Source organism: Coregonus clupeaformis, unplaced genomic scaffold (genome assembly GCF_020615455.1).
Source record: "Coregonus clupeaformis isolate EN_2021a unplaced genomic scaffold, ASM2061545v1 scaf0559, whole genome shotgun sequence".
Classification (NCBI taxonomy): Eukaryota; Metazoa; Chordata; class Actinopteri; order Salmoniformes; family Salmonidae; genus Coregonus; species Coregonus clupeaformis.
The window spans coordinates 190,348-206,403 of record NW_025534014.1 but is presented as its reverse complement, the minus strand read 5'-3'; the positions used below and the strand labels follow the sequence as shown (position 1 = coordinate 206,403).

The 16,056-nt window shown below is 41.6% G+C and overlaps 1 protein-coding gene and 1 long non-coding RNA gene across 2 annotated transcripts; both read right to left on the bottom strand.

Annotated features, from left to right (window-relative positions):
- Nucleotides 1–492: 492 nt before the first annotated feature.
- On the bottom strand, nt 493–3,445 carry LOC121555461. Its single transcript, XM_045215932.1, has 8 exons — nt 2,984–3,445; nt 2,319–2,464; nt 2,074–2,210; nt 1,858–1,949; nt 1,344–1,567; nt 1,081–1,252; nt 820–947; nt 493–693 (listed from the first exon to the last, which is right to left on the bottom strand). Exons 1-8 carry the CDS (start codon nt 3,063–3,065, stop codon nt 493–495), a joined length of 1,182 nt encoding a protein of 393 aa, XP_045071867.1. The 5' UTR covers nt 3,066–3,445.
- Nucleotides 1,524–1,944, bottom strand: LOC123485075. Its single transcript, XR_006658855.1, has 3 exons — nt 1,858–1,944; nt 1,656–1,767; nt 1,524–1,567 (listed from the first exon to the last, which is right to left on the bottom strand). It is a non-coding gene; the product is annotated as an uncharacterized LOC123485075 (long non-coding RNA).
- Nucleotides 3,446–16,056: the final 12,611 nt, after the last annotated feature.

Sequence of the window (16,056 nt, the reverse complement as noted above, 5' to 3'; positions counted from 1 at the left end):
CAACACCTGCTGCCTTTAGATCAGAAATAACAGCTGCACAACTATTTACAATGTATGGCGAAGATAACTCTGACTCAGCCTCTAAACATTCAGTCGACACTTCAACATGAGAAATATTACTGGTGTTGACGGTACTTTGAGGGTCTGAAAGATCATCTTCTATAGAATCTACTAAACTTTCTCCGTGGCACTTGTTAAGATGTTTTCTAAAACCAGAAAAGCTACCAAAAGAACGTGAGCATCCTTCTTGACCACATTTCAGAAAAAAGAGTCCTGCCTGTACATAGCCCATGAATTATCTTAAGGTGCTTAACAAGGTTGTTTGGACTTCCATGGTCACTTTTGCAAAGAAAACACTTCATAGTTTTATCTCAACTAACGCACCATTCTTGCTCGCAACTCAGCAACTCTAGGAGTCTCCTTTGTTTCCCCCATGTTGATGTTATAGATGGTTGTTTGCACAAAAGTGAAAAAGCTGCTCAAGGAAGAACTTTATGACGTACCAAATACGTAATGGGCTTTAAAGACTTCGCCAAAAGCTCCTACTGAACCTGTTGCCTTGCATGGAAGAGCATGCTTGTCAACCACAATGAAGTAGGAGTGAATGCTGCTCTGTGTGGATCCCTGGGCGAGAAGGTAGGGCTGACTGCTTTGGGTGATGTTGTCAAGATGCTGCTGCACACTGGTTCCAACCTACAAAAAAAACACATTCAACAGAATTGTTTTGGTGACTAACCTCTGACAATAGATAAGATCACCTCAAACTGTGCACAAGATTGAGATGATGGAATATATATTTTAAACAACTGTTAAGCATACCTTTTGAAATCTGATGAGCTGATCTACAGCTTGATATGCAGACATCTTTCCCGGCCTCTTTCTACCTTGTGCAGATGGTGGTAGCAAATGTAGCAGCAGCAAGATGGCAGACATGTCACTGTCCCAGCCTACAAATAAGTAAATAAAAACCTGGTTAACATTGTGCCGTAGCATAACATTCTTATTCACAACTTGCACCATTATGGACATATAATGCACACCTACATTATCCACATAAAAAGTAAAACAGTTCATTCATACCATTCTCAACATCAGCAGCTGACTCAGCATTGCGCATCAAATCCAAGAGTTCTGTGGTGGATACAAGTCCATGGCTTTCCTTTATTACTTTTGCTTTGAAAGTGGTTGGCCACTTCTCCAAGAATTTGTTGGCTGTGGCCTCACCAAACAGAAGTCTGAAATCTTGTTCTATCTGCAATGTAACACACAAAGACAGAAATAATGAGTGTTACCTTATTCTTCATTGGATATTTTTGGTGATGCAGTGAATTAAGTTGTCATACCAGTCCTGGTGTGTCCAGAAATCTTGGGAAGACCGAGAAGACATCTGATGATTTGGCTTCATCGTTGACCATTGCTTGCCGATATATGAAGGTCATTTTCATCTTCTCACGGACAGTGTTTTCATCAGCAGAGTGTCTCAAAACAGCAATAGCTGCTTCCACATCCTCATCAGATGGCTGTCTGTCATAGGTGAAGGGCTGACGATCACGGCCTGGCCCACCAACTTAAGACAAAATACAGTGTTAAGAAATCCTTTCTGTACAATTCACAGGTCACCATTATAATTACATGTCACTGATCAGAAAACATACCTTTAGGAGATTTGCTGACTGAGGCACCTCTTTCCTCTGCTGTTTTTCTTTGTATGGTCTTCAATCGCCATGCAAGGTATCCGGAACCACTCTCCGGATCGTAGTAATGATCCTATATTATTATAAATAAATTATAAAGGAGTACTATTCCCATTTCATAGAGTGAATATGTGCATAATGTTGCAATAACCCATTTACTTACATATCCATGTTGTGAGTATGGGTCTTCTAGATAGGGAAACAAAGCTACTATCCCCTGTGCATACATCACTCTGACACTTTTGGGGGGATGTCCTAGCATATGAATTCAAAGTTAACATCACACTGAATTGATATTGCACAACACATTTTACATAATTAATAACCGGAAAATAATAACAATGTTTCTTTACAGCCCATCTATATGCTTAATGCTTACCCATGTGTTTCTGTCATCTCAGCAGCAAGTATGTTGATCATCTGTCTTCTGGTGGCATCTGTCAGAGATTTGGTTTTTCCATACTCTTGCATAATGCGTTCACCACCAGGCTTTGATGTTAGGATTTTTTCAATCAGCTATAGGTGGAAAGAAATGTGCTTTCCGTAATTGTAAAACAATATGTAATGCTGTCACATGATGAAACAACATTCAGATTGGACTTAACAGCAATGTTCACCACTTACTGCTTTTGCCTCATAGTTTATGTGGCATGGCCTTTTAGGCTGGCTTCCTTCGCCAGCCGCTACTTCTTCAACATCGTCACACACAGTGAAATTCAGAATGATGGTGTCATCAGATGTACCCGAGCATGATGATGAATGAGAGGTATCTGTTCATTATGAAATTTGTGCAAAACATAGAAACATATTACAATAAACTGTTATTTTTAAGACAATAAAGGTTCTCATTCTGGCCTTTAAACTAAAAAAACTAATTGAATGAATGAATACCAAGTCCATTGCCCAGCATGATTCTGAAAGTTCCAGGTGACTCCTTTAATAATTCTTCAAAAACATCTGAGTCAACTTCTGTGTCAGACTGGTCATACACCTTAATGTCTGGCTTTCTGCTTTCTGGTATGTTGAATTTTAGACACACTGTTAAAAAAAGAAGAAAAAAAGAAAAACATGCATTCCCTTCTCACAAGAATCCAAGTTCATACTTAAGGTTGCCTCATGTGTTCACAAAATGATGAAAGACAAGGATCTGCACCTGATTTTATGTTACTGAAAATATAAAGCACAGCAGAAATGACTATAGACCTAAATAGATATCATAAGATAATAGCTTAATGCTGTATTATTTTGTCATTAGGGTGATATGTATTGCTTTAACCTATTATACCTACCTTCTTTCAAGAAAGCATTGAATGTCAGCTCAGACAGCTTGACGTATTTCTGCTCTTCCCCGAGCTGAACACGCAACAGCATTTTGCCTCTGTTAACAAAGAAAATATATATTCAAAATCATCATTTAGTGCTGGTTCAACTAAGCGTTAGCTAACTATCCATTTATCTCAGTAGTACTAGCTACGCAATGCACTATGCATTACTTAGACGTTACACTGCAATTACAAAGGCTGAAGTAGACAAAGTTGTGCTGGTTGAATATAACGTTAAGCTGCCATTTTCTGCAGCAAATGGGTGTAGGCTAGTTCAAGTTTAGAGGCACATTGTCCCATTAGCTACCAAATAACTAGCTATGTGTCAAAGTTAGCTAGCTCATTAGCCATTTTAGTTCGAACAGTAGCTAACCATTAAAATGGTTAAGCAATGTTAAACAAACCCGTCATGCAAATCAGTGATCTAAGTTATCGTTATATAACACCAACATTAGCTGGCTAACTATCAGAAGCATGCTAACATTACCGTTATATATAGCTTTATAAAAAACAGTTAACGTTAGTGTAAGGAAGCCTGGGAAGCTATACAATAACGTTAGCTAACAATACTATCTGTATAAATGTTTTGTTGTTAGCGAACGTTATTTTACGTATTTACCATTCTGACAAACTTCATTCGTGAAAATATTGCAACACAAAGAAAGACAGTTACCGATACTGATTGCAAGCTAGCTAACCGCATGACAAGCACAATCTGCGCTCATGCCAAACGGTGGTGTCCTTCAAACGAACTGATTAGCTAAGTTAACGTTACCTATTTTTAGCCATATGAAACAGCAAGCCATTCACAAAAATATCAAACATATTCCATGGGTATATCATATAACAGTTATTACTGTCAACCATCTGAACTTACAAGCTAATTTAGCTGGCTGATGACGAGGTCACTGCAAGGGGGACTGCCGCATGGAACTCGTAACTTAAAATATGACCTTGACATCAGCACAACTCTAAAATTATGTAAAGTTAAAAATACCGGTTTGGTGTTGAAAAAACGGGATGTAAACTTACCTAGCAATATCTGTGGCCTAGCTACTCCTTCCGCAATCTTCCTCCACCAACGTACGTGCCAAACTTGGCAAAGCAGAGTGGCGGGTATTCATCACTGCTGTAGAGTTGAAATTGTCACTGCGTATCTGCAGATTTTTACACTCACTTTTAACTCCACTGATAGAGCAACTTTACTCTCAAAAATGTTGAAAATACTCTATCTGGGTTAAAATAACTTTACTCTGAAATATTAACACCCCATTTTTTACTGTGTACTGGCACTATTTTCACCACCAAAGAATAGCAGTGTGATTTTAATATGATTTGACTCTTTGCAGGCTGTCAGGCTGTCTAGTCACAGAGGAAGGCTGTGCTTCTCTGGTCTCAGCTCTGAAGTCAAACCCCTCACACCTGAGAGAGCTGGATCTGAGTAACAATGACCTGAAGGATTCAGGAGTCAGACTGCTCTCTGCTGGACTGGGGAATCCCCACTGTAAACTGGAGACTCTGAGGTCAGTATTCCTGTAGTTGGTCAACAAGTGATAACTGTTCACCAGATCCACATGTGTTTACCAGGTACACTTAGTCCACACCATATGTGTTTGGACAGTGAAGCTTACAGTTTAAAATTATTTGGTGCTATGCTCCATCATTTTGTATTTGAGATAGAATGTTTCATATTGGGCGACAGTATATAATGTCACCTTTTATTTGAGGATATTTTCATACGTATCTGTGTTACTGTTTAGAAATGAAATCACTTTATGTGTCTAGTTCTCCCGTTTGAAAAAGTCGTAATAATTTGGACATATTCACTTATATTGTATTAAAGTAGTCATAAGTTTAGTATTTGGTCCCATATTCCTTACCTGCAGTGATTATATCAAGCTTGTGATTCTACAAACTTGTTGAATGCATTTGCAGTTTGTCTTGGTTGTGTTTTAGATGATATTTTTCCCAATAGAAACTGAATGGTGAATAATGTCCTGTCATTTTGGAGTCACTTCACTTGTATTGTCAGTAAGAATAGAAGATGTTTCTGAACACTTCTACATTCATGTGGATGCTACCATGATTTTGAATAATCATGAATGAATGGTGAATGATGATGAATGAGAAAGTTACAGAGGAACAAGGATCATACCCCCTCTGTTATTGGTAATGGTGAGAGGTTAGCATGTTTTGTTGTAGCCTCTGTAACTTTCTCACTCATTATTATTCATGATTCATTCATGATTATTCTTAATCATGGCATCATCAGGATTAATTTAGTAGTGTTTAGAAACATGTTATCTACTCACTTAGACAGAAAATTACTCCAGTCATCATCCACCATTCAATTACTATCGGTCAAAACATAACCCAAAACACAACCAAAACAAACTGCAAATGCAACCAACGAGTTTGGGACCAAATACTAAACTTTTGACTACTTTAATACACTGTAAGTGAATTGGTCAAAATACTTATGACTTCTTCAAATAGGGGGACTAGATACATAAAGTCAATCTAAATCTGATACCTCACTGTCTGTCTTTTGACTGATACTGCTTTTTAAACTGCTCTGGTCAGTCTACTCAAATATTTGTATAATACATTTTTCTCTCTACACACAATAATTTGATAATTTCAAATAATGATACATTAATTTATGAATAGATATGTCAGGTTTCAGGACACTGATGTATCTGAATATGTTGAAAAAATATATTGCCACTATTTTCAACACCAAAGAATAGCAGTGTGGTTTTAATATGATTTGACTCTTTGCAGGCTGTCACGCTGTCTAGTCAGAGAGAAAGGCTGTGCTTCTCTGGTCTCAGCTCTGATGTCAAACCCCTCACACCTGAGAGAGCTGGATCTGAGTAACAATGACCTGAAGGATTCAGGAGTCAGACTGCTCTCTGCTGGACTGGGGAATCCCCACTGTAAACTGGAGACTCTGAGGTCAGTATTCCTGTAGTTGGTCAACAAGTGATAACTGTTCACCAGATCCACATGTGTTTACCAGGCACACATAGTCCACACCATATGTGTTTGGACAGTGAAGCTTACAGTTTTACATTTGGTTCTATGCTCCATCATTTTGGATTTGAGATATAATGTTTCATATTAGGCAACAGTACAGAATGTCACCTTTTATTTGAGGATATTTTCATACATATCTGTTTTACTGTTTAGAAATGAAAGCACTTTATGTGTCTAGTTCTCCCATTTGAAAAAGTCTTAATAATTTGGACATATTCACTTATATTGTATTAAAGTAGTCATAAGTTTAGTATTTGGTCCCATATTCCTTACCTGCAGTGATTATATCAAGCTTGTGATTCTACAAACTTGTTGAATGCATTTGCAGTTTGTCTTGGTTGTGTTTTAGATGATATTTTTCCCAATAGAAACTGAATGGTGAATAATGTCCTGTCATTTTGGAGTCACTTCACTTGTATTGTCAGTAAGAATAGAAGATGTTTCTGAACACTTCTACATTCATGTGGATGCTACCATGATTTTGAATAATCATGAATGAATGGTGAATGATGATGAATGAGAAAGTTACAGAGGAACAAGGATCATACCCCCTCTGTTATTGGTAATGGTGAGAGGTTAGCATGTTTTGTTGTAGCCTCTGTAACTTTCTCACTCATTATTATTCATGATTCATTCATGATTATTCTTAATCATGGCATCATCAGGATTAATTTAGTAGTGTTTAGAAACATGTTATCTACTCACTTAGACAGAAAATTACTCCAGTCATCATCCACCATTCAGTTACTATTGGACAAAACATAACCCAAAACACAACCAAAACAAACTGCAAATGCAACCAACGAGTTTGGGACCAAATACTCAACTTTTGACTACTTTAATACACTATAAGTGAATTGGTCAGAATACTTATGACTTCTTCAAATAGGGGGACTAGATACATAAAGTGCTTTCATTTCTAAATGGTGAAACAGATATGTATGAAAATACCCTAAAATAAAAGGTGACATTATATTCTGTCACCTCATATGAAACATTTGATCTCAAATCCAAAATGCTGGAGTACAGAGCCACATTTAAAATGTTAGCTTCACTGTCAAAATAGATATGGTGTGGACTGTATACTCAATACAATCTAAATCTGATACCTCACTGTCTGTCTTTTGACTGATACTGCTTTTTAAACTGCTCTGGTCAGTAACCTCAAATATTTGTACTTTACATTTTTCTCTCTACAAGCAATACTTTGATAATTTGTCATTTCTAATAATGAAACATCCGTTTATGAATAGATAGGGCAGGTTTCAGGACACTGATTTAACTGAAAATGTTGAAAAATATACTGCCACTATTTTCACCACCAAAGAATAGCAGTGTGGTTTTAATATGATTTGACTCTTTGCAGGCTGTCAGGCTGTATAGTCACAGAGGAAGGCTGTGCTTCTCTGGTCTCAGCTCTGAAGTCAAACCCCTCACACCTGAGAGAGCTGGACCTGAGCTACAATCACCCAGGAGACTCAGGAGTCAGACTGCTCTCTGCTGGACTGGAGGATCCACACTGCAGACTGGAGAAACTCAAGTATGTAGAGGGTTTATGTCAATGTTCATATCAGACATGTTGGAGTTATCAGGCTAGTTAAGACAAACATTCTGTTCACCACTTGGACTAAGTTATATAAAGACTGTGTGTGTGTGTGTGTCCTGTGTGTGTGTGTGTGCACATGTATCAGTGTATCACACACACACATACACTGGACACACATACACACTGGACACACATGCAAGTGCACACAATGAACACAAACACACTGGACACACACAGACTGGACACATACACACAAAGGACACAGACACAGACACACTGGTCTCACACACACACACACACACACTGGTCCCACACACACACAAAAAGGAAACACATACACACTGGACAGACACACTCGGCACACACACACACAAACTGGACACACACACACACACACGCTGGACCCACACACACACACTGGACACACACACACACACACACACACACAAACACTGGACACAATTGGTGTGTTTTGGTGTGTGTGTGTGTGTGTGTGTTGGTGTGTTTGGTGTGTGTGTGTGTGTGTGGGTCCAGTGTGTGTGTGTGTGCAGTGTGTCCTTGTGTGTGTGTGTGTGTGTGTGTGTCCAGTGTGTGTGTGTGTGTCAGTGTGTGTGTGTGTCCAGTGTGTGTGTGTCCAGTGTGTGTGTGTGTGTCAGTGTGTGTGTGTGTCCGGTGTGTGTGTCTGTGTGTGTCCAGTGTGTGTGTGTGTGTCGTGTGTGTGTGTGTGTGTTTGTCCAGTGTGTGTGTGTGTGTGTGTGTGTGTGTGTGTCCAGTGTGTGTGTGTGTGTGCACGTGTATCAGTACACACAGTACACACTGGACACACATACACTCTGGACACACACACACACACTGGACACACGCACACACACACTGTAAACACACACACTGGACACATACACACAAAGGACACACACACACACACACTGGACACATACACAGAAAGGACACACACACACAAAGGACGCACACACACACACACACACTGGACAAACACACACACTGGACACACACACACTCACACTGGACACACACACACACACACACACACACACTGGACACACACACACACACACACACACACACAAAAACACAAACACACACTGGACACACACACGCACACACACACACTGGACACACACACACACACACACACACTTTACACACAAACACAAACACTGGACACACACATACACTGGACACACACACAAACACTAGACATAAACACACACTGGACACACACACACAATGGACACACATACACACACTGGACAAACACACACACACACACACACACACACACACACACACACACACACTTGACATACACACACACACTCGACACACACACACTGGACACATACACACACACACACTGGAAACACACACACACACACTGGACACACACACACACACACACACACACACACACACACACACAGGACACAAACAGTGGACACACACACACACACACACACACTTGGACAAATGTATATACTGACTGTTTGTGTGTGTGTGTGTGTGTTTCCAGTGTGTGTGTGTGTGTGTGTGTGTCGTGTGTATTTCCAGTGTGTGTGTGTGTGTTGTGTGTGTGTGTCCAGTGTGTGTGTGTGTGTGTCCAGTGTGTTCAGTGTGTGTGTGTGTGTCCAGTGTGTGTCCAGTGTGTGTGTTTGTTTGTCCAGTGTGTGTCAGTGTGTGTGTGTAATGTGTGTGTGTCCAGTGTGTGTGTGTGTTTGTGTGTCCAGTGTGTGTCCAGTGTGTGTGTGTGTGTGAGTTCAGGTGTATCCCTCAATGACTGTCTGTTCTTCTGCTTACCGCTACAGTGTGGAACATGGTGGAGAGAACACAATGAAACCTGGACTTAGAAAATGTGAGTGTTGACTGCTGTGAAGAATATGACTAAGAATAAGTCTTAATTCAAGTGAAGTCAAAGTCAAAGACCACCATCATTACTTACTTGGTCATATTAAATATCAGCTGTAGTTCTACAGAAGCACAAATCAGGGACACCAAAGTTTACAAAGAGTTGCTTTGACAATGTGTGTGTCTGTGTGTGTGTGGCGTGTTCATGTTACTTTAGAAATGTGTGTGTTCAGGATGTGTGTGTGTGTGTGTGTGTGTGTGTGTTCAGGATGTGTGTGTTTGTGTGTGTGTGTATGTGTGTGTTCAGTGTGTGTGTGTGTGTGTGTGTGTGTTTGTTCAGGATGTGTGTGTTTGTTTGTGTGTGTGTGTGTTCAGTGTGTGTGTTTGTGTGTGTGTGTGTGTACTTAATGGGAATAAGTGTGTTTTATATTACCATACAGTATAACATATGATCATTTCTCAAGTTACCTTAACTTCTCCTTTTGATACCTAGAAACATCTACATTAAATGAATTAGTGAAAAGTGAGTTAACATTCTAATGTGAATGATGATGATTTCTAATATTGTGTCTGGTTTCATCCATCAGATGTCTGTGATCTCACACTGGACCTAAACACAGTAAACAGACTCCTCTCTCTGTCTGAGGAGAACAGAAAGGTGACATGGAGGAGAGAGGAGCAGCCGTATCCTGATCACCCAGAGAGATTTGAGGACTGGGAACAGGTGCTGTGTAGAGAGGGTCTGACTGGGCGCTGTTACTGGGAGGTAGAGTGGAGTGGGAGTGGGGCTGGTATAGGAGTGACATATAAAGGAATCAGCAGGAGAGGAGAGGGTAATGACTGTAGGATTGGATGTAATGACAAGTCCTGGAGTCTGATCTGCTCTGACAACAGTTACTCTGCCTGTCACAATACTAAGTCCACTACCATAGACGTCCCCTCCTCCAGCTCCCACAGAGTAGGAGTGTATCTGGACTGGTCAGCCGGCACTCTGTCCTTCTACAGAGTCTCCTCTGACACACTGACCCACCTGATCACATTCCACTCCACATTCACTGAGCCCCTCTATCCAGGGTTTAGGGTTTGGGATGTCCCCTTTGACCTTTGGGGTTCCTCAGTGTCCCTGTGTCAAACATACACACAGACACACACACTGAACACACGCACACACACACTCGATTCACACACACACACACACACTGGACACACACACACACTGGACACACACAAACACTCGACACACACACACACACATACTGAACACACACACACACTGACACACAATGGACACACAAACACATTTGATACACACACACTGGACACACACACACACACACACTGAACAAATACACTGAACACACACACACCGGACAAACACACACTGGACACACACACAAACACACACACAGGACACACACACACACACACACACACACACACTGGACACACACACACACTGGACACACACACACACTGGACACACACACACACTGGACACACACACACACTGGACACACACACACACTGGACACACACACACTGGACACACACACACACACTGGACACACACACACACACACACAGGACACACAAACACTGGACACACACACACACTCACACACTCACACACTTGAAACACACACACACACTGGACACACACACACACTGGACACACACACAATGGACACACACACACACACTGGACACACACACTCACTGGACACACACACTGGACACACACACACACTCACACACTCACACACTTGAAACACACACACACACTGGACACACACACGGGACACACACAAACACTGGACACACACACACTGGACACACACACACACTGGACACACACACACACTGGACACACACACACACACTGGACACACACACACACACTGGACACACACACACACACACACACTGGAAACACACACACTGGACACAAACACATACACACACACTGGACACCCACGCACACTGGATACACACACTGGACACATACACACACACTGGACACACACACACACACACACACACACACTGGACACACACACGCACACTGGATACACACACTGAACACACACACACTGGACACACACACACACACACACACACTGGACACACACACACACTGGATACACACACACACACACACACTGGACACACACACACTGGACAAACACACACACACACACTGGACACAAACACACACACACTGGACACACACACACAGGACACACACACACAAATGACACACACACTGGACACACAAACACACAAACACACACACACATACACTGGACACACACACTGGACACAAACACACAAACACACACACACACACTGGACACACAAATACACACACACTGGACACACACACACAGTCACATACACTGGACAAGCATCCACACACACACACTGGACACACAAATACACACACACTGGACACACACACACAGTCACACACACTGGACACAAACACACACACACTGGACACACACACACAGGACACACACACACAAATGACACACACACTGGACACACAAACACACAAACACACACACACACTGGACACAAACACACAAACACACACACACATACACTGGACACACACACTGGACACAAACACACAAACACACACACACACACTGGACACACAAATACACACACACTGGACACACACACACAGTCACATACACTGGACAAGCATCCACACACACACACTGGACACACACACACATACACACACTGGATTCACACACATGCACACTGGATACACACACACACACACACTGGACACACACACACACACACACGACATACACACGCACACTGGCTACACACACTGAACACACACACACTGGACACACACACACACACACACTGGACACACATCCACACACACACACTGAACACACACACACACTGAACACATACACACTGGACACACTGGACACACACACACACACTTAACACACACACACTGAACACACAATCACACAAACAAACTGGACACACACTGAACACACACACTCTGAACACACACACTGGACACACACACACTGAACACACACACATGCATGACACACACACACACTGGACACACGCACACGACACACACACACACACACACACTGGACACACACACACCCAATGGACACACACACACACTGGACACACACACACACACTGGACAAACACACAGGACACACACACACACACTGCACACACACACACTGGACACAAACACACACTGGACACACACGCACTGGATACACACACACACACACACACTAGACACACACACACTAGACACACACACACTAGACACACACACACTGGACACACACACACACACACTGGACACACACACACACACACACACTGGATACACACACACACACACTGGACACACACACACACACTGGACACACACACTGGACACAAACACACACACACACACAGGACACACACACACACACACACACAAAGGACACACACACTGGACACACACACACACACTGGACACACACACTGGATACACACACACACACACACACTGGACACACACATACATACACATTGGACACACACACACTGAACACACACACACACTGGACACACACACACTGAACACACACAAACTGGACACACTGGACACACACACACACACACACACACACACTTAACACACACACACACTGAAAACACAATCACACACACACACTGAACACACAAACTGGGCACACACACACACACTGAAAACACAATCACACACACACACTGAACACACAAACTGGGCACACACACACACACACGCATGACACACACACACACTGGACACACACACACACTGGACACACACACACACACACTGGACAAACACACACAGGACACACTCACACACACACACACACACACACACACACACTGGACACACACACACACACACAGGACACACACACACACTGGACAGACACACACTGGACACACACACACACACACACACACTGGAAACACACACACGCACAGGACACACACACACACTGGACACTCACACACTGAACACACACACACATATACAGGACACACACACTGGACACACACACACAGGACACACACACACACTGGACACACACACTGGACACACACACACACACAGGACACACTCACACACACACACACACACACACTGGACACTCACACACTGAACACACACACACACATATACTGGACACACACACATTGAACACACATTCACACAGGACACACACACTGGACACACACACACAGGACACACACACACACTGGACACACACACACTGGACACATAGACACACACACACTGGACACATTTCCATGTGTTGGATTTTGATGAAAGGAAATCCCATATAGCCTACTGGACAGGACTTTGCTATGGCATCTTCTGTTTGGGTGTCTCAGGTCAGGTCTGAGCCATGATCAGAATGTGTCTCTGTGTCTATTTCCAGCCCTGCCATTTCTACCTGTCCTGATCTAGTGTTTCACCCCTGACCTCCTCACACCGTCTCACTGTCCATGTCTGCTTTTAGCTCCCACCTCTACTTCACTGTGTTATAATGGACCTTATGCTTGTTATGTCACCTCTGGAACCAGTTATCAAACATACTGACCTTTCTGACCCTATCCCATGGCCCTACGTTCTACAACTGAACATTTAAATTCCTCTATGAGTTTTGTTTAGTGTCCATTTACTTATCTATGTATTTGTTGTATATTGGGGTTGTGCTGCAGAGCATCATGGGGGTTTGTATGTGATGAGATGATCACGTTCCAGATAAATGGTTGATCTGATTCCTGTCTCCCGTCTCATCATTATTGAATTGTTATACAGACGTGGTTATGAAACCCACGAGACATAACAAAAGATTGGTGATGAGTAAGTCTGAATCTACAGGAACTATTCTGTCTGGAAGAAGTGGGTTTTTACAACTGTTTAAAACTGTTATTTTCTGTGGTACAGTCTAGGCTAATGTTAGCACAGTGTATTGATAGCAGAGGCAAATGCATAGTCGAGCTAGCTAAGAAAGAGAGTTAACCAGTGGTGTAAAGTACTTAAGTAAAAATACTTTAAAGTACTACTTAAGTAGTTTTTTGGGGTATCTGTACTTGACTTTACTATTTCTATTTTTGACTACTTTTACTTTCACTTCACTACATTCATAAAGAAAATAATGTACTTTTTACTCCATACATTTTCCCTGACACCCAAAAGTACTTGTTACATTTTGAATGCTTAGCAGGACAGAAAATGGTCCAATTCACACCCTTATCAAGAGAACATCCCTACTGCCTCTGATCTGGCAGACTCACTAAACACAAATGCTTTGTTTGTAAATTGTCTGAGTGTTGGACTTTGCCTCTGGCTGAACGTACATTTTAAAAACAAGAAAAATGTCTGGTTTGCTTTATGTAAGGAATTTGAAATTATTTATACTTGTACTTTTACTTTTGATACTTAAGTATATTATAGTAATTACATGTATCTTTTGATACTTAAGTATATATAAAACCAAATACTTTTAGACTTTTACTCAAGTAGTATTTTACTGGGTGACTTTCACTTTTAGTTGAGTCATTTTCTATTAAGGTATCTTCACTTTTACTCAAGTATGACAATTGGGTACTTTTTCCACCACTGGAGTTAACATCGTCATGGACGGCAGAAAAGGACTCGAGACGGACATCGGAGTGGAAAACAACGTGATTAAAAAGGAGGAATATACAGTGATTAAAGGATAGGACATTTATTCAACTGTGAAGACAAAGCTTTTATTTAAAACTGCTAAATGAGCGAACTTAGGAGGAAACTTCAGTGAGTGAAGTGAATGAAGATCACGTGACTGAGGAAAATATTGCTTTGGTTGAGGACAATACTGAAGTGAGTGACAATCAGGAGCTTATTGAGAAACGAAAAATTATTGGAATTGTTGGAAACATTGGACAGTTTGATGAAAGTATTGAGCAGTGGAACTCATATACAGAACGGTTTGAATATTTTGTTCTTGTAAATGACATGGATGAGGACAACATTGTGCCTCCATGTTTTAGTGTAATGGGGCCAAAGACATTTAATTTACTAGGCAGCCTGCTACAGCCAGACAGAACAGGTAATAAGACGTATGGGGATATTGTGGAGATACTTAAAGGACATTTTTCACCAGAACCACTAGTTAATGCTGAAAGGTTCAGGTTCCACAGAAGACATCAGGAAGAGGGAGAATCAGTAACAATGTTTGCTGCTGCATTAAAGAAACTACCAGAACACTGTGAGTTTAATGCTGTTCTAAATGACATCATTAGAGACAGACTAGTATGTGGGCTACGGAGTGAAGCTACACAAAAGAGACTGTTGACTGAAAGTCATCTGACCTTGGCAAAGGACATTGAAATCAGTGTGTCCATGGAACTAGCTGCTAAAGAGGCTCACCAGTTGAGTTCATCAGGAACTTAGTGGGTTCATCTGACAATCCTAATCATCAGCTGATACATTTTAATCTCATACACAGGGTAAACCTTCCACCTAGAAAACATCATTTAATGAACATGT

What these genes read in the sequence shown, in the direction of transcription:
- LOC121555461 (XM_045215932.1), bottom strand. Translation starts at nt 3,065, where the DNA reads ATGCTGTTGCGTGTTCAGCTCGGGGAAGAGCAGAAATACGTCAAGCTG. An exon ending in TAAACTATGAGGCAAAAGCA is followed by an intron (nt 2,211 to 2,318) that starts GTAAGTGGTGAA and finishes TTCCACCTATAG; the next exon opens with CTGATTGAAAAAATCCTAAC. An exon ending in GAGATGACAGAAACACATGG is followed by an intron (nt 1,950 to 2,073) that starts GTAAGCATTAAG and finishes TTCATATGCTAG; the next exon opens with GACATCCCCCCAAAAGTGTC.